Here is a 20,597-nt window from a genome sequence, read left to right on the forward strand (position 1 = left end):
CAATCAGTTTTCATCGTTTCCTTTCAAAAGTGAACATGAAACATTGATCAATTTCGTGACAAAGGATCTTTGATGGCCGTCAGACTCGAAGCCCTGAAGAGATTTGACGTAGTCCTTCTTGGCAAATTGTTCGGAGGCGAAATAGGTGAGGCTATCCAGCAGTTTCGGCATTAGCATGTTAACAAATGAGCTCATTTCATCTTCGATTCCTTTCGGCCTTCTTGCGGCGGCTTCTGATTCCATAAACGCACTCACGGCTTTTACTATTGATTGAAAAGCGTGAATTCCAGACTCTACAAGGAACGGACTTTTCAGCGAAACGACTTTGATTAGAAACTTGATTGCATCGCTGCACTGGAAGAGGCTCTTCAGAGCGTCGTGTTCACAATTCTTCGGCGAGTACCAGCATTGGGCGATGAGGCTGCCCATCGAATCGGAGAATTGCGCCAAACGACCGACGAGAAGGAACTCTTTTTCTGATGAAAATTTGAGCGCCTGGTCGAGCACTTGATCGATTATCTGCAAGTGATCGTCGGAAGAAAAGATCTTCCACAGCGAAACTCGCTCGGAGGAACTGTTAACTAGATAAAAATATATTTTCAATTGGAATCTTTGAAATAAAGGGGAAAGACTATGAGAGGCCCCTTAATTTTTACCTTGGCGAGAAACCGAGACAATGAAGATCTCAAACAGGGTCAAACATATGTTTGATTCAGGAGTGCCAATGAGTGCGATCGAGTCTCTGAGCAAGTTCCAAATCTGCTTGACTGAAATTAGCTCGAGGAGAATATCGTGCTTACAGCTTTCCACAAGAAGACCTGCATTAGAGAGAACTTCGTCTTTTTCTTGAATTGAGTAGCTGGAATTGCCGCAAATGTCGAGTACCATTTCGATTAGTCGATGATGTCGATCGACTAAAATATAGTTATGAAGAGAACTATAACGGATTGAATTTCTTATTCGTGAAATAAAATAACGGGGAAAGTATGTTAACTTTGAGAGAAAGCCCGAACCTAGCGCAGTTGACAGGTCCCGATGTCTTGTTTGGTTGTCGATGGTTTGATGGTTAATGTGGAATTGAATCTCGCCGGTTATCCTCAAAATCGTCAAGTAGTACTGTCCATCTGCAGTATCAATGAGTTCCGAAAGTGCGCGCCATTCTTGAGGCCACTCACGGATCGCCACTTCGGCAATGATCCTCGTCATCTGCCGTTGAACATTTTTCGTCGATGCAAGTAAATTCATTAGGGAGCTCTTGACTTCCTCCTTCTCCCTGCTCGAGTAGTTGTTCCACTCGACGCGCAAGACATCGTAAAATAAGCCAAGGGAAGAGCTACGGATGAAATCGTTTGGGTCGGTCAAAAGCTGGAAGATTATTCTCAACTGCTCGGATCGCTCGTTCTGGTCGGATTTGAACTTTTGAATGAGGTTGTACGATTCCAGTCGATCTTGATAAAATTAACATTTTACCGAAGAGTGTCGGTTTACCTTGGTTGGAGCAGTTGGGCTCGAGTTGAATGAGAAATGCCTTTTTAACATTTTCGATGTTCATTCTATCGCATACCCAATCTAAAGACGCGAACATTAGCAAAGGAACAAAAACGATTACTTCTTGAATACATGATCAATAAACTTGTTGTTTTTCTTAATCTGACTGGGCGTTTGACCCCTCGTCCACGAGGGTAGCTCTCCATCTTCGCGTTCTGTAAATTTAACTTGACGATCTCGCGAGTTTTCGTCGAATGGTTCTTCGAAAATGATCCCCATTTCTTCCAGCGCTATGGTGAAGTCGTCTTCTTCAAAAGTTATACTCTCTTCCTGCGAGCTTCAAACACAAAGTAGCCAAAAGAGAAGATGAACGAAAAGACTTACTGAGGGATGAAAGGATAAGAAACGTTAGTGATGCCTGCCATCTGCATTCTAGCGCCCAGAGCGCGGCCCACGACATAACTAGCGATTCTATCAGTTTTGTCGAGAATCTGATTGCTTATTGCTGTTTCTTCGGAACTGGCCGAGGCGATTATTCCACTTCTGTAGTGCTTACAAATGCCCTCTACGAAATCATCTCTCCTGAAATAAAAAAGACGGCTTAGAGCTTCATTTTTAAGGAAACCTGGTACCTAATTAATTCGACAATATGATGAGATGCATGGGCGGGCAAATTCGTCACTTCTATCCGAAGACCATGTGGATCAAAGTTTTTGATTGTTTCGGCGGTCATAAAACGCTCTAGCCAAGCGAAAAAAGTACTGACATGAAGAGTAGCAAACCTTGATTATTAGCTGGACCAGCTCCCCAGCCAAGGTCCCGATGTGCGATGTTCATCTTTTCCAAATTTCTTGGGTTTTTGTTTCTAAAGTCTTTTCTGATCTTCAAGCCCTGTTCCTTTCCACTTTTGACCTCGATAAAAGCCGCTTCTTCTGATAATTGTGAAGATTTACGAGAAAGTATTCTCGTCGAGCGTAAACTTCTCGGTAGCCGAAGCATTTTTCTATAAAACGACAGAAATTAGATTCGATTTTGGCATTTTGGCAGGAGCTCGGACAGCAACTTTGGGAACTCATTCAACAGGCTATTCTTTTCAAATTCGTTCTTCTTCCTTCATTGAATGATTTCTTTCTTCGCATCTTTCTTGTCAAGTTGAATTCTCTTGAAATGGAACTTGCCATCCTCGCGATCAACAGTAACATCGTCGTGGTCTACTTTCCCCATGTTCTTCAACGAGCTGATTTCAGCCTGATTCTCCAGATTGTTCTTCGTCAACTGATCGATTGCCTTTTGCACGGTCATCAAAGTAACTTAAATACAAAGTGCCGAATACACGTGGCCTCGGAATAAGACTTTGAATTAGTCTGTAATGATAACTGTTCCTGAATCGCCCAGGGTCGAATCTGATTAGTATGAAGAGTGCCCGCAGCGGCCAGGACAGCTGGAATCGCCCCGAGAGCGCGTACTTCATCTTGCATCTCTTTCTTGTGTTCGCTCTCATGGTGGCCTGATTTGTTATTAGCAACGTTATTCTAAGAATCGATTAGCTAGAACCTAAAATGTTGGCTAGAATTCGGACAGTGTTCTTCCAAATCTCAAACATGATCTCGATGTAGGCTGATCGCTGTGGAAGCTCTCCACCGTCCTGCAATCGAGGCCTGAGCTCATCTTTGTACTTTGGATTCTGGCTGATTTCCCAGCAGCGTTTCATGATTCCACAAATTGCAACGAGCATGGGTTCCGTCGCGAAAGAGGCAGTGTGGCGAGCTGAAGCTGGCGCGATGAATTTTAGCACCTCGAAAATGATACTTTTGGACATGTCCCGGTTCCCTGATTCTGAAGATAAAATTACAGAAAAATTTTTCAAGTGATAAATTACCTTTATTAGTAGGCCCTGGCAAAAGAATACAATTACAGTGGAGCAGAAAATACTCGCGGATGTTATCCAAGATGACGATGGGAAATTCACAATCGCTGTCGTCTGTCTTCAGTCCAACTGGGTTTTCAGTCATTTGATCTGTAATAAACTCAAGAAGAGGTGGAAGAATCTCGCTGTTCGACTTCTCCAGCGCCGTGCAAAAGACTTCTGGCGAGACAACCCAAAAATGATTGAACAAGAGCGAAATCCAGCCTTCTTTGTGGCCAATTTCGTCGAATTTCTCAATTAGATAGAGCAGAATCGCGGAAATTGACTCTCCCTTCAGCATTGTCTTGTTTTCCTTCTCCCAGTAGCTCTTTTCGCAGCTCAGAAGCGCTGCAGCAAAGAACGAAATCATATGCGAATCGAAGTGCTCTCCAATTTGGAGTAGAGTGCCGCCCTCGTCGATGCAGTCGTCACCCACGAATCGAATCGGATGGCACATGTTGTGGATCAGCTGCAACAAGATCGACAATCCGCCACGCCATCGTTCGCGGACAAAAGAATGGAAAAAATTATTTAGCTTTTTTTCGTATTTCATCCAGTTGATTTGAAGGTTCAAATCGGCGCCACCTTGGCCAAAGATATTTCGCCAGCGACGGAGACCATCCATAAGGTGCTCATCGGAGAGATTCTCGTCCACCTGCATCAGAAATGTGACTACTTGCTGTGTGCTATTTGAGGTTCTTACGGACTTCCTAATCGATGCAAAAGCAAGAGGCTTTTTTTATCAAAGATCCAGGTTCTTTTTTGTCTAGAGTTCGTTAAGCAATTTATTGATAAGAACGTATCCTGAGAGCGGATCGAACAGAACTCTCTATGAGGTCTTTTTGCGTCGGAAAACTTCCAAACGGAGAAGAAGTGCCGGTAGAAGGATTCATTCTGAAGCAAAGAACCGTCAGATTCTGGTAATTTGGAACAACTTGGAGTGATTTTTATTATTATTGCAAAATATGTAACTTTGAAAATGATCTTTTTCATTATTATTATTAAATAATTTAAATATCAAAAAGAACATCTTTAAAAAGGAAATGGAAGCTGAAGCATTCAATAAATTCAATATTCATTTTTTTGGGATACGAAGGCGAAAGTAGAATAAACAAGGTCAATATAGAAAATAAACAAATGCAAAATATAAAAATGAAAACAAAGATAAGTCTCTATGTTAGAGGTAGACGATGAAGATTTGATGAAAGAAAAAAGACAAACAAAAAATGAAATGATAAGAATAAGATTTGTCATTAGGTGAAATCGAAAAGCGTATTTATATAAATAGCGAACAGAAGAAGGAAACAGCGAGAGACGACTACTGATAAATTCAATACAAGATGCCGATGATGAAAATTATAAAATTGATCTGTTAAATTACTGCATTTCTCAATTGTCCAGTGCAGAAGCCAGAGTCAGAAGCTGTTTCCTGACCTGTGTGCCTGCTTCCAGAAAAAAACGATTAACTCTAACTCTGACCCTGTAGACAAGTTGCTGTAGCGTGAAAATAAAAAGACCCTCTGACAAGTAAAACGATCGTTGTCATCATTGATCTTGAAGAATGCGTACTGCATTGCTACTGCTTTAAAAAACATTCGACCATTCTCATTTAGGAGTAGGATTCTTTTGCGTTTTGGTTTTTTAGAAATAATTAGTAGAAATAGTAAAAGATAAATAAAAATTAATCAGAAAGCAAGTCTGGTAGACTCAACTACTTTTTCAGGAATTAAAATTAGTTTAAAGACTCTAGCACCATCACTTTCTCTTTTTTGTTAATTATTTTTAAATTCCAGGGTCGAGAAAAAAATTTATGATGGAAAAAGAAGATGACACACAAAATAAAAGATAATATAAAATGGACAGTATGAGGAAATAATTCAGAATAATAAACAGAGAAAAAAGCTGAGTGCAAGTTGGCAAGAAGAAATGATTTTTTACTTTTTTGAAATTAGAAATAGTTTTTTTGCCTTTTTGCATTTGAATGTAAATTGGAATAATTTGGTTTGGAACTAGAAAGAGATTCTTTTGGAACACGAAAGCATCACTTCAGATTATTTTTGGTTGACTGATAAGAACAAGAGTTTTGCAGGTTTTCTTTCTCCGACTGGTGACTTGTGGCTTTCGCTAACTTTGAGGAGGCTGCTGAAGAACAAGGAAAGAGGATTTTTCGGAGATTTGAAAAACTGACGGCTAGTCGTTGTTATTGTCATGATGGAGGTGAACTCAGCCGAGTAACTCGTCGTGCACGAAGGAAAAGTCGCGGAACTCCTCCTGCTGCGCGTGCGAGATCTTGAATGAGTTGGCTGGCGAAAGGGTCGGCGAGCCGGAGGTAAATTCGCGGTCGAAGTTCTCCACTGAGAACGGGCTGGTGATTGTCGGGACGAAGCTGGGGCGGATTTCACGAGCTTCGAGCTTGGCCCAGTTGATTGACGAGAAGAACTTGTGGTTGCGGATTTCGTCTTCGCCGCGCGTGCCCAAACGCGCGTGCGGATTCTTTGTCATCAACTAAACGACGGAAAATTAGCGAAACAGATCATTTTAGTTAACCCAAAATCGTACGCTCAGTAGTTTTTAATAAAAATTATTACTGAATATTAAGAAGAATAAGTAGAAGGCGTTTACTAACCTGATTAAGGATTTGGACCGCCTCTGTCGTGAGCCAAACCGGAAAGAGGACTTCATCGTGCAATATACACTCGAAGAGGTCATCTTCATTGTCCGCCTCGAAAGGGGGCACGCCGGAGAGCATTTCATAAAGAAGGACTCCAAAGGCCCACCAGTCTACCGGCGCGCCGTAGTCTTGTTCTGAAGCACTCGTTATTGTCGCCCCAACAAAAGACGTTCAGGAAATACCTCGAACAATTTCAGGAGCAATGTAGTCCGGCGTCCCGCAAAATGTCGTCGCGAAGTTGTTTCCGTAAACATTTTCTTTGCACATTCCGAAATCGGCGATCTTGATGTGTCCCTCGCTGTCGAGCAAGACGTTGTCCAGCTTGAGATCGCGATAGACCACTTTGCGAGAGTGAAGATACATCAGTGCGCAAGCTACTTCGGCCGAGTAAAATCGCGAGCTAGAATTTACAATATCAGAATTTTTTAATTTCATAAAATTTAAGGGGGAAGACATCATCGAGGGGATTTTTTTAGAGGAAAGTATGATGAAAATTTCTATTCCCGATGTCTACCCCCTAAACCACCCAGATTCCCACGCTTTTTTCTCAATAAAGAAGGAAAAAAGCACACCGAAAAAGAAAAGTCACCAGATAATAAAATATGTGTTTCTTTAAATTCATACCGACTTTCCGGGAACTTGTCAAAACGATGAACCGAGGAATCCCAAATTGAAAATTTCATTTTTTGAAAGCTCAAATGTTGAGAAAAGTGGCAATACTTACCGAGACTCGGAGAATTTCCTGTCGCGCTGGATTTGGAACATCAAATCGCCGCCTTGGACGTACTCCATCACGAAATAAAGACGTTCGGAGTCTTGGAAAGAGGCGTACAGTGTCGTCAAAAAGGGATGAGAGAGTTCGAGAACCCGGCGTTCTGTCATTGTGCATTCTACGTCGTCGTCTTCGATAATTTGGCCCTTTTTGAGCACCTTGATCGCGTATATATTCTTCGTGTCTTTATGCTCAGCCAGAAGAACTGAATCAATTAACTTCAGATTTTACCTTTTCCACCCTTTTTTACCTTTTCCAAATGAGCCTCTTCCAAGTACTTTTACAAGGAGGAAGTTCTTTATGCTCATCGACTGTGTGCTCGATCGGACGCCCTTGGCCGATCCCGTCGACTCTACACTCGGCAGTCTACTCGGCGGATCCTTGATGTTCGTAAGAGCCTAAACAAAGAAATACAGTTATGATAACACACAGGGTTATTCTGTTCCATTCAACAAAAAGGATGAATAAAGGTTGCAACAAGCCTTCAGTAGAGTTTGAAGAAAGCCCCTCAAAATAGGGCTCTTCTTCGATCCACATGGAGGCAAATTACAGTACTTCCGGAAATGAAGTTCTTGATCAAAAACTTTTCCAACACTTGGTTTTATTATTTTGTTCGCACATTCACACTGAACTCTTGCTCAAACTTCAATAAAATGAGAAACAATGAAAACAAGAGTTGCTCGATTCGACATGCAATTTAAAACATTCAGGCTTATATTTTTGACATTGAGAAAAATTTTGCTACCTGGTCGGAAAATTTATTCTCAGCTATCTATTTTGATAAAAATGAGATTAGTAAATGGGCGTCTAATGGGGTGGCTAGGAACTTACCTCGCGGAGTTGCTTTGGATCAACGCCGCAGAAATTGGTTACGCGCTCCTTGCACCGCCGATGGACGTCCATTTTGCAGCTTAATTTTTTAATTGACTCGATTGCCACTTGTAATCATCCTTTTGTTCACCTTTTGCATCTGATGCCTTGATTGTAGAGACCCCAGAGGAGACTGCCGCAGTGCTCGCAGAATGTCGGGCTTTTGTAGGTCTTGTCCTTCCATTTGTGGTGCACCTCGAGCTTGAGACGCGAAATCTTCGCATCGATCTCGCTAGTCATGTCCGTCACGTGCTTCGAGTCGCCGGAACACATCGTCACCACCAGGTGCAGACATTTCTTGTGGATCACTTGGCAGCACGTCTGACATTGATAACCTAAAACCGAAACGATAAAAACCTTCCTCTTTCCTACTAGCTGTACTCTTTTTCTCTCCCTTGCTACTCATTATTTTCAATCACTACTAGCGTCAATAATAAGCAGCGGAAGTAATCGTCATGCGCAACGATCAATGATCAGTGGTAAACGAAAAAAGTACTATTTTAAAAGATATTTGAGTATAAAATTTACTTATTCACTCAGAAAAATACTTCCAATTGAAAGTAACTGTTGGAGATTCGTTTTGAAAATTGCCTTCAGAGAAGCATGAATATTCGACTTGGATCAATTATCCTTCTCCGCAAATAGTCATTTGTGGAGCATAAATGATGGGTGCGGGTGTCGAAGGGTTTGAAGTATCAGTAGGGTTTAGTATTAACCTTGCTTGTTGACGAGGCCCCAGATGAAGCTTTGGCAATGAGAACAAAAGGTCGGCTGCTTGAAGTAGGTGGCCAGGTATTTGTGGCCGTTCTTGCGATGGACCTTGCGGCGGACGGCGTCTTTTCGACGTTTCTTGCGATTAGCCTGCACTCAGGAATATATATAGATGAATTTAAAAAACTTTTTGCAGGCAAAATTCTAACTTTGCCTGTTTTCATACCTAGCAGAAAGCCCGTAAAATTTCGAGTCGCCTGGACTAGATTTGGGCCAAAACCGTCAGACGGTGACGTCATAAATGACGTATAAAGTTGGCAAAAATGGCGATTTTGGCCAAACTTTGAGTCAGTTTTTAGGGGCTTTTTTAAAGGAATTTTTCGGTGTTTTATAGCTCAAATTGATCCTTGTGAAAAACTGAACTAAGGTTTTCAAGATTTTTTTATTTGGTTGAAAATTTTTTTTCGGGAAATTCTAGAGCCCAGATTTTCAAAAATTTTAAAAAAACCCTTAAAAACCTTAGTTCAGTTTTAAATAAGCTTTCATTTGAGCTATAGAACACTCCTTAATTCCATCGGGAAGGCAATTAAAATTTGACTCAAAGTTTCGCCTATTTGGGACCTTCTGACGTCATTTGTGACGTCATTCTCTAGAAAATTTCAAAAACGATTTGGTCAAATCGACTCAAAATTTTACGGGCTTTCATAGGGGTACAAAATCCGGCCAGGTCAGAAATTTGCCTGCAAAAAGTTTTTTAAATTCATCATAAGTATTGATCGGACTGTGGGAATTAGCTCGAGCGGTACTCAACTACTAACCGCCAGATTACTTTTTTTCGATTATCAAATGTAGAATGTTAATGCTAATTGACGGGCAAGTGCGGTAGCGCGAGGCCAGATTACTCTAGTTCTGCTCTATAGATGTATCTTTTAATCCCTTTTCCTCGAGCTTGTCGTCCAACTGGCGCGTTTGAATTTCTGTATCCTTCATCGGACGATAGAGATCGATTTTCACGAAAATCTTGCCCTTCGGATCCAGATCAAGCCACATGGGGATCTCCTTGCGGATCTCCAGCTCGGGCACATTGACAGATGTATCTGCCACCCAGTCGTCGTCTGTTAGGTCTTCGTGAAAGATTCTTAAATCAAAGATTAAAATTCAAACATTCGAATTATGAAACGAAAGAGCAATTAACGGGCGAATTTAGTCTTTCTAGGTACAAAAAGCGTCAAAAACGAAGCCAAAAATGGGTAAAAATATCCAATCTTACGGATATTTTCGTCTTTTTCCTGCGAAAAGCTCACGAGAAATTAGATAATCTCTCAATTTTGGACCTTTTTGAGCTATTTTTGTGACTAGAAAGGGCAAAAATCCTAGAAAGAATACAATTTCGAAAGTTATAGTTACCGGAAATGTATTCTCGTGCATTTGGAGACTGTAGGAGTGAACTTATTATTGTAACACCATTTGGGCGATCCGCCTTATCCATGTTATTAGAATAAATCGATTGCTCGAGCTGCTCCTGCTCAAAAAGCAGGTTTAGTTTTTATTTCTTTCTTATTTCTACTTCGATTTGCAACTTAGTAGAAAATAGTCGAAACTTCAAAAGTAAAAAAAATAACACATTCCTTTCACGGCTAAAGTTCGATTTATGTGACGCTGCTGGGTCGAACCCGTCTTCGTATTTTCATCCACGTCGATCGAAACTAAAGAAGGGTCAATTATGCGTTTTACAGCGGTGAAAAAAGGGTGAGTGACCTCTAAAAAGACGTCCAAGAGCAGTGCGTGTCTGTATCTTACCGTACGTGTTCAGCTTGACTGTCAGGACGTCGATTCGTTGGCCCATGCGCGCCATTCTCGGCGTGGGGTGCAAATCGCATGCTTCCAGCACGGTGATCTTGATCAAACCTGTGAATTCTGAACAGACACAATTCAACTTTATTCAGCACGATTTAAGGGGGTAGACAAGCCTATCAGCGATTGGATTTTTCTTAAGACTTTTTTTCCTAGGCTTATTATAAGAGCCACTCCCTTATTTGATCCAACGAAAAGAACAAGAAAGAAAATTCAAAATTCTAGGGCATTAACCACCTAAATTCATTTGTTCAGACTCTAACCCTCACCCTAGATCGAAAGAAAAAAACACGGCGATGTCCTAAAGAAAGCTAGTTTACATCAATCAAATTTAATTTTCGCCCAATTTGGAGAAAAGAAGAAGCGTCTGGTGCCCTTTCGCTACTCCAGGGAAAAGAAGAGGAAAGAATCTCAAAAATCGCTCGATCATCCAACTTTAATCCCCTTTTTCTCCCCTGACCTAAATCATGCAGTACTGTTCTTCGTTACAGTTTGAGAGATTGAATATTAATCAATCCTCTTGAGCAAGTAGTGGATACAAGTTTAATTTATACACTGGGACTTTACAAATCCCTGTTCCAAACAGTAACAACTAGTGCATTACAGCCTCTCTGAACGGGTTTTGTTTCGGGTTGTTACAGTAATCAGAGCGTACAAATTTCAATTATAGGTCCACTCCTCGCCCTAATTAGTAATAACCGTAATTCTCTAATTATGAAACAGTAATTTAAGCTGTAGATATCAGTCATCGAGAAGCGGCTTGCTTTTCGAGCAATACCAATTGAAAAGCCGCGCTAAGCGCGGCTCATGTTCTTTTTCCGAGTGGAAGCCGCAAGCGGCTTCTCGATTTTTAGCTATAATTCTCTATAAATCTGCTCGAAAAACGAGATAATTGAAGTCTACCCCCTTAAAAATATGTTTTACATACCCGACATGGCCGAGGATTCTTCAGTTCTGAATTCGAATTTCTGTTCTTTCTTTCTTCAGTTCTGTACGCGTGTTCTGTCAGCGGAGGCGAATATACCTTCTTCTCATTTTTTAATTGTCTAATAAGGCAATATGTAATGGGTATGAAAATGGGGAGCAATATGCACAGTTGATGCTTCGGCAAAATCGATTTTGAGTAGTACAGCGGCGCGTTTCTCCGCTGCCCGCTCTATTCCTGTATCTTTCGCCAGCACAAGACTCATTCACTAAGACAGTAAAAGGCAAGTAACATCAAGAAGCACAATTCGGAATTCGAAATGAAAAAAAAAACAGTCGCGAAAAAGAAGAAAAGGAAAAAATGTAAATTGAAAATGTAAAAATCACAAATGACAATCATCATCATCGCCGTCGTCATTAAATTTATGCGAAACGTATTGATTGAAGTTATTTCTTTCGCCGTGATTTGGAGAAGGTGAGCAGACGTCAGCGCCAATTGTCGAAAAATGAATATGAGACGCGGATGATAGTTATTACGAATCTGGAATGATAATTGGACAGCATCAATCAATCGGAACGAAATTTACAACTATGAATTCTAAATCGCCGAATGGATAGTTTTACAAATAAAATTCTTAATTTCAATGCGTTTTCTTTTTTACATGAAAAAATCTAAAGCTCGAAAAAATTCGGGTCTTTCTTTTTTTTTTCTCGCGGGTTATTTTTCGTCCAGCCAATGTCGTGGCGCTACTAAAAGCTTCACTCAAGGGAATGTTTCACTCCGAGAGCCACAATTCAAATTCTCGCTCTTTCAAGAAGAAAAAAATAGTGTTAGAGGAAAATCGAATGCGCTCTTTTCTTCTCTTTCAGCGCGATTGCGCTTAGTTGCTCGACTGTAACTTTGAGATTTGCAGTCGTGGGGCAGCGGCTTGGAAGTTTTCGCGCGGCTACTAGGAAAAAGCCGCAGTGCGCGCGCGGCTAGAAATTCAAAAATCATTTTAATTGTTACTCATTGAAATCTCACTGATAAAAAATTTTCAACAATTATTTAAAATATATTAATAAATCATTTTTCAAGATAATTTATCTTTTTCTTTCATTTTCTTCCATTTCAAATCGTTTTTTTTTTCTTTCTTTCTTTTCGAAATTCGAACTAAGTTTTTGAAAAGAGGTTTTTTGTTTCTCGCAGTTGGTTTTTTTTTTGGTTCTATCTCGGGTGTCTATCTTGGGTGTGTTTTTTTGCAATTGTTCGGTGAATGGGCCTCTTCTTCTTTTTTCGCCCTGTGAAATGTTTTTTCTCTGAAGCGGGGAGCTCCGACGAAAACTCGGGCGCCACTTTCTGCGCTCCGCGAAAATGGAAGTAAAAGATAAAAAAAAAAGCTGAAAAAAATCCGCGTTTCGCAAAATTCAATTGAATTCAATTTTGGAACTCTCCTTGGGGAGTTGTTCGGAAAGTTTCGCGCTGTTTCTTCAACTTGTCCATTTTAACTTCAATCAATTCATATTTGACAAAAGGGTTAATTACAATCAACGAATTTTAACAACAGTATAGGCTATACTATACAGTATACAGTGTATAGCCTTTACTGTATAGGTAGATTCTCAAGTCTCGAATCAAAATTTGAAGTTGAAGACTTGAAGAGTCTAACTCTAAAAGGGGGAAAAGCAGCAGGTGCTGGGCTCGGCAACCTGTGTAAAATACCTGAGTCAGGATTTGAAAGAGTTGTCGAATTGTTTTGGGAAGCTCTTTCGAATCCTGACTCAGGTTTTCTACACAGGTTGGTGCCTTGCTCTGGGCCCGACAGTATGTATCTGTTAAATTCTCTCGTTGGAATCCTGAATAGTTGTAGAGTCTACACGCGGGTTTTCTTTCTTTCTTTCTTTTCAGTTTTTTAATCGGTGAATTAAGCGGTTTTAATTAAATCGCGCGCCGCATGTTCTTCGATTTTCTTCAGAAGAAAATGTGCCGACTGAGTTACATCCTCTGTAAAAGACATACTTTTACAAGTAATAATCACATGGACATCTTCGATCTGACGATTTGAGAATCTGCCCGTTGATTCGAAAGACGCGCTCGGAAACTTACAAGTTTAGTAATTACGATTTGAGTTTACGATTATTTCATTCTTTTCTCTTAATCTTTTCATTCAAAATGTCGCTGCAAAATTGTAGATGCAAAAATAAATGAAAAAAAAAAATAAACGAGTCCGGGTGATCGATTTTTATGTCGTTTATGCTGTCTCTCACTGTAAGATGGATTCATCTGCACATTCAGTTCAGTTGAGCAGAGTTAGGAGTGGGTGGAGAAAGAGAGGTAGAGTGCAATTTCCTTTTGGAAAAGGAACGTTTTCGATGAAGATTTTTTTCTTGTGTTTTTTGATGAGTTTGGCATTATTTAAGTTAGGCCCGTGGAAAAGTTCAAGTGCCAATAAAGCCATTCGACAGGCGGGAACAAAATCAATAATTCAAACCCAAAAGCTCTTAGACAAGCCTCACTCTTCTTTGAGCTTGCTCCCCCGCCGCACAATCCCTCACCAATGCCACCATCCGACAGCGTGTGGTCAAATGCACCAGAAATTGAAATAATCCGCTACCACAGCCTCTCTTCTTACTGCCAGCATTACAGTAAGACAGTAACACACAAGGCGGAATGAAAAGCGAATGAATGAATGTTGATGTGTGTGTTTTCATTGTTTATTTTTACATAGTGGCATGGTTAAAAAGTCGAACAAACAGTACTATGAGCAATTTTACTATGGGTATTGAAATCAACGAGGATTTGAGAGTTGTATCTTGAAGCACTTTTTAGACCAAGGAACGAGCTTTTTACGAACAGGAGCAAAAAAAAGATAAAATTTCTTTTTGAAAAATTGAAAATTTAATCCATTTTGCTTTTGATGTTTTCCTCTCCTTGATCTAAAAAAGTCCCTCAGTTTCAACGATTCAGGCGAGCGCTTGAGTCGTGTTGTACTTGGAAACTGCCTTGGTGCCTTCGGAGACGGCGTGCTTGGCGATCTCGCCGGGGAGAAGAAGACGAACGGCGGTTTGGATTTCGCGGGAAGAGATGGTGCTCTTTTTGTTGTAGGCAGCGAGTCGGGAGGCCTCGCTGGCGATGCGCCGGAAGCAGTCGTTTGCGAACGAATTCATGATCGACATTGCCTTAGAAGAGATAGCCAGATTTGGGTGCACTTGCTTGGATGGGTTTTTGTTGCGGCTTTTGGCTAATACAAGGCCGAAATAAAGGACCCGTCCTTAAGTACTTTGTAGATATAGATACTGAAGGACTCTTTGCGATGATTGTTCCTTCGCATCTTTTTCGATTTTTCCTTCTTTTTTGAGCGCTGTTGCTCAAGGGCTGCTAATTTGCGGCTTTTTCCCATTTTCATTTTTGCCATTTTTTTGCTTGTCTGAGGTCTTTTTTCTGTGCTAAGAGGGAACGTGAGGAAAATAAAATCGAATCATCATTCGAAATAAAAAGCAAGAGCCGGGCTTCTTTCGAGCTTAGCAGGATAAATTAGAATACGGCGAGATCTGCTTAGCTCTTTCAATTCTCTCAAGTCAAGAATAATTCTATTGCCTAGCTGGTTTTCCTAGTTGCAAGGTAAAGACCTTTAACTTGAGTGTTGAACTTGAAAAACCAAAAATCGGTCGGTGCCTTTTTCTCTCGATGTGAAGAAGAAATCCGTCGAGACGGTCGTATTTATACGCTTCTGCTACTGAGAAAAACTGGAAAACTACCTGCGTCATATCATGCTCAGTTTCTGCATCGAAGCCAGTTCCCATACCTTCTTTTTAAAGACATAAGCAGGTTTTAATTCAAGAATGCGTCTCAAGAATAACCAAACATGCTACGAAGGCTTGTATTAGTAATGAGTTTACTCTGAGGAGCATACTGTACGGACCCTACAGTATGCTCCTTTCTGTGTGATAAGGTGAAGTTGTTTTTTTATTCGAAAATGTGAACTTTCTTTTTATAAAAATAATAAATTTGTAAAGGCAGTTGTTAAAGTTGGTGCTAATTTGACAGTGAAATTATATTATCATTGATTGTGATTCATTATTCTTGAGATTGGCGTTCTGGAATTTTATACCAATCGTAGGCCAAGGCATCTTCCGCTGTGATCCGTGTCTCTACATCCGCGTCCATCAACGCCCTAAATGATGAGTAAAATCAGATGCTGGAAGCAGGTTTGTATTTACAGGGTTAGGGCCTTGAGATCGGGATGAGAACAAAAAGGCTCTCTGTCAGGAATAAGGTTCTTCATGTCTCGCTGTCTTGCAAGCATCACGTCTTTTGAAAGGGTTGAGGGAAAAGGTCTTCTCATGGTGACTATGATGAAAAGCACAAGCCCCAAGCTCCAGCAGTCTGCGATAAAGGGCTGGTAAGGCGTCTCGCTGATAAGTTCTGGAGCCATGTAGGAACGAGTCCCGCAATAATTCTCGGAGAGAGTATCACGGTCAGCTCGTCTGGCGAATCCAAAGTCGGTCAGCACGGCTTTCAGGGGCTTTTTCTTTATAAAAAATATATTTTCAGCCTCAGATTGAAATTCATTATGAAAATCTACTAGTTTCGAGGCCTAAGATTCTAGAACACCTTGCTCTCTAGAATCTAGAATCATTACGTTACCTCTTCGTTGAGTCGCAGAAGAATGTTGCTCAACTTGATGTCTGGGGTCGGCAACTTGCCACGAAATGTCGTGGCAAGACAAGGCAAGGCAAGTTACTTGCCATGGCAAGTTGATGGCAAGACAAGTAACTTGCCATGGCAAGTTGTAGAAATGGCTAGTTCTGGCAAGAAAATTTCAAGTAGTTTGCTAGTTTCTAACACAAGCGGAGATTCAGATCTTGTCCGATGGGTCTTTGAGTAGTTCTTAAACCTCTGACCGACTGTCTTGTTGTTCATTCTCTGTGAAAACGACTTGATTTTCGTGAAAAAATGATTTTTGAGCATAAACTCTACGGAAAAAACCAAGGAAAATGGACCTAGACATGTACTTGCCATCAACTTGCCAGGAGACTTCCTTTGGCAAGACAAGGCAAGGCAAGTACTTGCCTTGCCAAACTTGCCATTTACCTTGCCATTGGCAAGTTGGCAAGTGGCAAGTTGCCGACCCCAGCTTGATGTCTCGGTGAGCAATACCATTTTTATGGAGATAAACGACTCCCTCCGTGATATGTCGGAACATTTTTTTGCACATACTTGGTCGAAGCCGTCCATGGTCTGCGAGATAGGTTGAAAAGTCCTCCTCGTAAAGTTCTAACAAATTGTCTCGTATTTTTAACATGTCAACCGTTTGTCAATGTACCTGTAACGATGAAAATGGTGTCGTTAGGCTCATAATATCCGGAAAAAAGTGAAAATGTCAGGTTTTTATGCCAAACAGTTTCGGCGACCTCAAGTTCGCGGAAGAGTTGGCGCTCTCCCTGGCCTCCTTGGAAGTCTAAAAACAAAATAGACAGACTTCAGAATAACGCGACTTACCGATAAGTTTGATGGCCACGGGTTTAGTTTGTCCCTCGTCGCCGACTTTCATGACACCTCTGGAGACGGAGCCATAGCCGCCTCTCCTAATGAAGACGTCCATTTTCACCCCAGCTCGTTCAAGAAATTCAGCAATATCCTTGGGGGCGTTGTTTTCCGACATTTCTGGCTTTTATCTGACTGCAGAAAGCTGAGTTGCGAACTTCCCGGAAGAATAAGCCAATCAAAGACCGTCTTAATAACAATAACAAATGAAGTCCTTTTAATTCGAACAAATTAATCAGACATTGTAAGTGAAGCCAAAATAAGAAGAAATAATCATTGAAGCTTAATTTAAGTACAGAAAACGGTCAAATTACAGTCAAACGGTGTCGTAGTCGTCGATGGAATCGTCGAAAGCGTCAGAAAGCTCCGAGCTGGATGTGTCGTAGTCGATTTCGGCGGTGAAGTTTTGCGAGAGAACAAGCAAATCCTGAAGCCACATAACGCGCTCGCGAAATTCTAAAAGCAAATCATCGAAGTTCTAGTGCGCTAGACAGAACCCTCATTTACTGCGTCCATTCTGTCGAAAAGCTCAATCGATAGGGCCTGTGTTGCGTCAACGGATTTCAAGTGTGCGGAAGTATTGACGAATTTCAGATCGGATTCGTCTTTGAATTGGCTGTAGTGAGTCCTTAATTGCGATCGTTTAGTTGAATTTAAAGAGCATTTTTGAGTAACTTGAAGTTCTCCAAAGCATCTTGAAGTCCCATGATCATCCCACTGAAGTCCACGAGCGAGTTCACAGTATCAGTGACAGTAGAGTTGAGCTAAAGATCGTTTTTTTGTTAAAAAGAATATAATTTTTTCGTACTCTTAGAAGGTTGTCCTCGTTGTCGCTGAGCTTCTGCGAAATATCGTTTTGGTATTCTTCTAGATGCGTAAGAATGGTGGAGGTGGAGTTGATGCTGTCGTAAATATTCTGTAATTGTTCGTCAAAGTCGACCATGACTGATGGTTGCGCGGAAGGGACTGGAGTTGTGTCCAGTCCGATTCCAGGTGCTGCTCGATCTAACACCGGATGAGCGCACTGTTAGTAACTCCAGTAACGATTTGGAAGTCCAAATCCAACAACTAACTTATTCACTACTTTCCTTTATTGGATCGGAAAATGCACTCGAGATATTCGTCGATGCAATAAAGGACGACAAGGGCGAAATCAACGAAAACAAGGAGTCAAATTGATCAAATAACAAATTCTAGGGGCAAGTGTTCACCCAGGCCCATGGGCTCAATACGTGACCAGATCGAGTTCAATTCGGTTCGAATGCGCGTGTACCGCTCCCCTACTGTTCGGCGAAGGTTTTCAAGCTTTTTCAGCTTGAAAGTTAATCACTCAACACAGAGAAACGAAAACCCATGGCGCTACCTGGTTGAATTGACGCGATATTTTGGCCTCAAAGTTGCGGATGCGCCGCGAATTTACCTTTCCCAGGGAGTCGCTGTCGGCCAAGCTGACTTCGAGGAGACTCAGTCTGAAACAGAATAAGCGCGAGCGTGAGGATTATTTTTCACCCTGGGAACAGCGCCCTTACTGAGTGGAAACTACTGAGCTAATGAAAATTATCCCGACGGCCATCGATCATTTGTCGATTGATTTAAAATTTCCCAATCCGTTTTTCAAAAACTCACCTGTTATTTTTTTCTTGTACTCTTTCTTCTATTCCGTCTAGGCGAGAAATGAGATGAACGAGTTGGCCTCCTGCCTCTTCGGATGTGAAATTCTCCGGCCTTAAAATCCGTTTCAAATGAGTTGAAAACGTTGCGAGTTAGTATTGGACTGGTAGACTGACAGAGTCGTATTCCTTCAATTACTAGAACAATTAGCGAGTGTCTTAATTAAATTCCTCGTTAGGAAAGTGTCTGAGATGGCAACCAGATGTGATAAATGGTCGATTCGAGATTATCGCTGTCGCCTTCAGAAAGCAATTATCGAACGTACTTGTCAGCCGCTGACGTTTGATTCATTCGATACTCCATGCTGTCTATTCGAAAGACCAGTTCCTGGATCAGCTCCTCCTAAAAGTTCAGAGTTCATAACTAGCCCAAAGTTGCTTTCTAAAAATTCAACCATTGTGGAGTTGCCGACGATAGGAGCATTAGACGACTGGTCAACAAAAGTGACTGTTTCATAGTCAACGAAGCTGCTTCCGCTTCCTTCTGTTCTCTCCAGAAGCATATTTCGTGTATCTTCAAAATTATTTCATCAGCGAAACTCGGCGATAACCTTACCAGTTTTGAGCGCCCCAAAGTCAGCCCGAGAGTTTTCCAGGTCCTCCTCAATGACTGCCATGCGATGCTGCATTTGTTGATTTCGACTTTGTAGCTCTCGAATTTGCTCGGTCTGCTGTCTAACAACTGCCAGTAGCTCCTCCGTAGACGGGCCCATCGAAAACTCAGCATCGCGTCTTGCTCTACTCGACTGTCGAAGATACTGGCGCCCACGGCGTCGATCACGGCTGATTCTTCGGATCTGCTTTTCTTGCTTCTTCAATTTTTCCTAGTTTGCTTCTGCGTTACTATCTGAGAATATTCGGGGGCTTACATTCAACTGCTGGAAATAAATTGAGCTTTCGCGTGAAGATTCTTGAAGCAGTTTCTTTCTCATATCTTCGCAAATTTTGGGCATGAAGAAAGGTTCATTTTTTCAAATAGTAATCATTACCTTCATAAATCCAGTTAAGTGACTTTATGTGCTTTGGATTATATCTCGTATTTCTTGATAAAACATCGCCCTTTTTCAAAGATTTTTTAATAAGAAGATTCGATAAACTCGATCTGTAGGATGAACTCTGTTCCTGTCGGGCTATAAGCCGCCGTAGTCGATTCTGGTTATGTCTTTGTAGTGCTGTTTGTCCCTTTTAACACTGGTCAAATACCTAATTCGATACTTTATTGACTTTATTTATAATCGCCGGGAATGGATTGATTGCGTTCTTATTTTTATACAAAAGAAGATTTTCTCTTTAGTAAAAAATAACCTTGAAAATTTGAAATAAAAAATAGCCAAATGCATCATGCATTGGCATGTTCTACGATAGATTTCTTCGACCATTTTCTGCGCTAGCATTCTCGTGAAATCACTACTGGCCCAGACGGCTTCGAAAATGAAGCTCAGCGTGAGGAGAAGCCTCATTTTTTGTTTGACCTTGAATCTCTCTGATTATCTTAATTAACATCTGAACATTTAACTGATGATGCTTGTTTGATGGCGCCCCCTTCCTCACAAAGTACACGCTAGCAAGAAAAAGAAAGTAGAAGAAGAGTTCAATGTGAAAATCACTTTAGGTGGGATCAAACGGCTTCCAAAGGAAGAATAAATGCCACCTGGCTTCCTAATTGAAGAACACTGTATATCACCTAATCGAAGATGGATGGATCTGAACTTTTAAGAAGGCAACTTGAAGTTGAGCAAAGAATTTCTTCCCTCGCCACCGTCTAAAAAGTCTTCGTAGAAGCACAAGTCAAGGAACTTATCTGAGTTAAACTCTGACTTTTTTCTGTATGGAAAGCTTTAGCTTCTCGGCGTTTTTTCTAAAAGTAATCAAAAATTTTCGGAAAAAATCAAGAAAAATTTTCACCGCCGCAAATTGTGCCCTCCGGCGACTACCCTTGAGCGTGTGACACCAACCGTCAGTTCATTCATCACTTCATAGACTTCTCTTATAGGTATGATAATTTTAATCAATCAAAAAAATTCTTGAGACCCTTGCGGATAATCTCACCAATGAGCGGCCGCCCCTTTGAAATTTCGTAACTCCGGACGCGAATGTCCTTCCCTTTTTTCAGACAGAGAGAAAACCTTCCTTGCCCTAGAAATTCATGCTCTTCTATGTTGGATCTAATTTTTTAGAAAAAAAACTTGCCATGGCCGTGTGCA

At 41.1% G+C, this 20,597-nt stretch overlaps 5 protein-coding genes across 6 annotated transcripts; all 5 read right to left on the reverse strand.

Moving 5' to 3' along the window:
• Nucleotides 1-3: 3 nt before the first annotated feature.
• On the reverse strand, nucleotides 4-2,325 carry LOC145709270 (exportin-5-like). Its single transcript, XM_081786947.1, has 8 exons — nucleotides 2,271-2,325; nucleotides 2,121-2,229; nucleotides 1,873-2,070; nucleotides 1,656-1,825; nucleotides 1,489-1,611; nucleotides 1,014-1,448; nucleotides 657-914; nucleotides 4-581 (listed from the first exon to the last, which is right to left on the reverse strand). The coding sequence occupies exons 1-8, from the start codon at nucleotides 2,323-2,325 to the stop codon at nucleotides 4-6; spliced, it is 1,926 nt and encodes a 641-aa protein (XP_081643073.1).
• A 203-nt stretch (nucleotides 2,326-2,528) lies between these two features.
• Nucleotides 2,529-4,076, reverse strand: LOC145708180 (uncharacterized). Its single transcript, XM_081785828.1, has 4 exons — nucleotides 3,368-4,076; nucleotides 3,043-3,324; nucleotides 2,870-2,995; nucleotides 2,529-2,774 (listed from the first exon to the last, which is right to left on the reverse strand). Exons 1-4 carry the CDS (start codon nucleotides 4,053-4,055, stop codon nucleotides 2,602-2,604), a joined length of 1,269 nt encoding a protein of 422 aa, XP_081641954.1. The 5' UTR covers nucleotides 4,056-4,076; the 3' UTR covers nucleotides 2,529-2,601.
• A 389-nt stretch (nucleotides 4,077-4,465) lies between these two features.
• Nucleotides 4,466-11,336, reverse strand: LOC145706718 (protein kinase C-like 1B). 2 transcript variants are annotated; one of them, XM_081784151.1, is made up of 14 exons: nucleotides 11,201-11,336; nucleotides 10,219-10,335; nucleotides 10,046-10,124; nucleotides 9,826-9,897; nucleotides 9,360-9,556; nucleotides 8,424-8,567; nucleotides 7,799-8,042; nucleotides 7,669-7,747; nucleotides 7,583-7,609; nucleotides 7,088-7,235; nucleotides 6,790-7,042; nucleotides 6,248-6,465; nucleotides 6,021-6,199; nucleotides 4,466-5,899 (listed from the first exon to the last, which is right to left on the reverse strand). In XM_081784151.1, the coding sequence occupies exons 1-14, from the start codon at nucleotides 11,205-11,207 to the stop codon at nucleotides 5,618-5,620; spliced, it is 2,046 nt and encodes a 681-aa protein (XP_081640277.1). In that variant the 5' UTR covers nucleotides 11,208-11,336; the 3' UTR covers nucleotides 4,466-5,617. The 2 variants fall into 2 exon arrangements, with proteins under 2 accessions (XP_081640277.1, XP_081640278.1); XM_081784152.1 differs by lacking the exon at nucleotides 7,583-7,609.
• Nucleotides 11,337-15,130: 3,794 nt separating this feature from the next.
• Nucleotides 15,131-16,874, reverse strand: LOC145708027 (testis-specific serine/threonine-protein kinase 2-like). The gene is made up of 6 exons (XM_081785635.1): nucleotides 16,679-16,874; nucleotides 16,503-16,637; nucleotides 16,309-16,453; nucleotides 15,824-15,851; nucleotides 15,397-15,707; nucleotides 15,131-15,350 (listed from the first exon to the last, which is right to left on the reverse strand). The coding sequence occupies exons 1-6, from the start codon at nucleotides 16,839-16,841 to the stop codon at nucleotides 15,254-15,256; spliced, it is 879 nt and encodes a 292-aa protein (XP_081641761.1). The 5' UTR covers nucleotides 16,842-16,874; the 3' UTR covers nucleotides 15,131-15,253.
• Nucleotides 16,875-16,983: 109 nt separating this feature from the next.
• Nucleotides 16,984-19,571, reverse strand: LOC145707678 (uncharacterized). Its single transcript, XM_081785239.1, has 12 exons — nucleotides 19,515-19,571; nucleotides 19,383-19,451; nucleotides 19,263-19,327; nucleotides 18,950-19,217; nucleotides 18,789-18,907; nucleotides 18,660-18,736; nucleotides 18,350-18,448; nucleotides 18,144-18,192; nucleotides 17,532-17,639; nucleotides 17,399-17,487; nucleotides 17,221-17,351; nucleotides 16,984-17,179 (listed from the first exon to the last, which is right to left on the reverse strand). The coding sequence occupies exons 3-12, from the start codon at nucleotides 19,323-19,325 to the stop codon at nucleotides 17,040-17,042; spliced, it is 1,143 nt and encodes a 380-aa protein (XP_081641365.1). The 5' UTR covers nucleotides 19,326-19,327; nucleotides 19,383-19,451; nucleotides 19,515-19,571; the 3' UTR covers nucleotides 16,984-17,039.
• Nucleotides 19,572-20,597: the final 1,026 nt, after the last annotated feature.

The sequence above is a fragment of the Oikopleura dioica genome, chromosome XSR (genome assembly GCF_907165135.1).
Source record: "Oikopleura dioica chromosome XSR, OKI2018_I68_1.0, whole genome shotgun sequence".
Classification (NCBI taxonomy): Eukaryota; Metazoa; Chordata; class Appendicularia; order Copelata; family Oikopleuridae; genus Oikopleura; species Oikopleura dioica.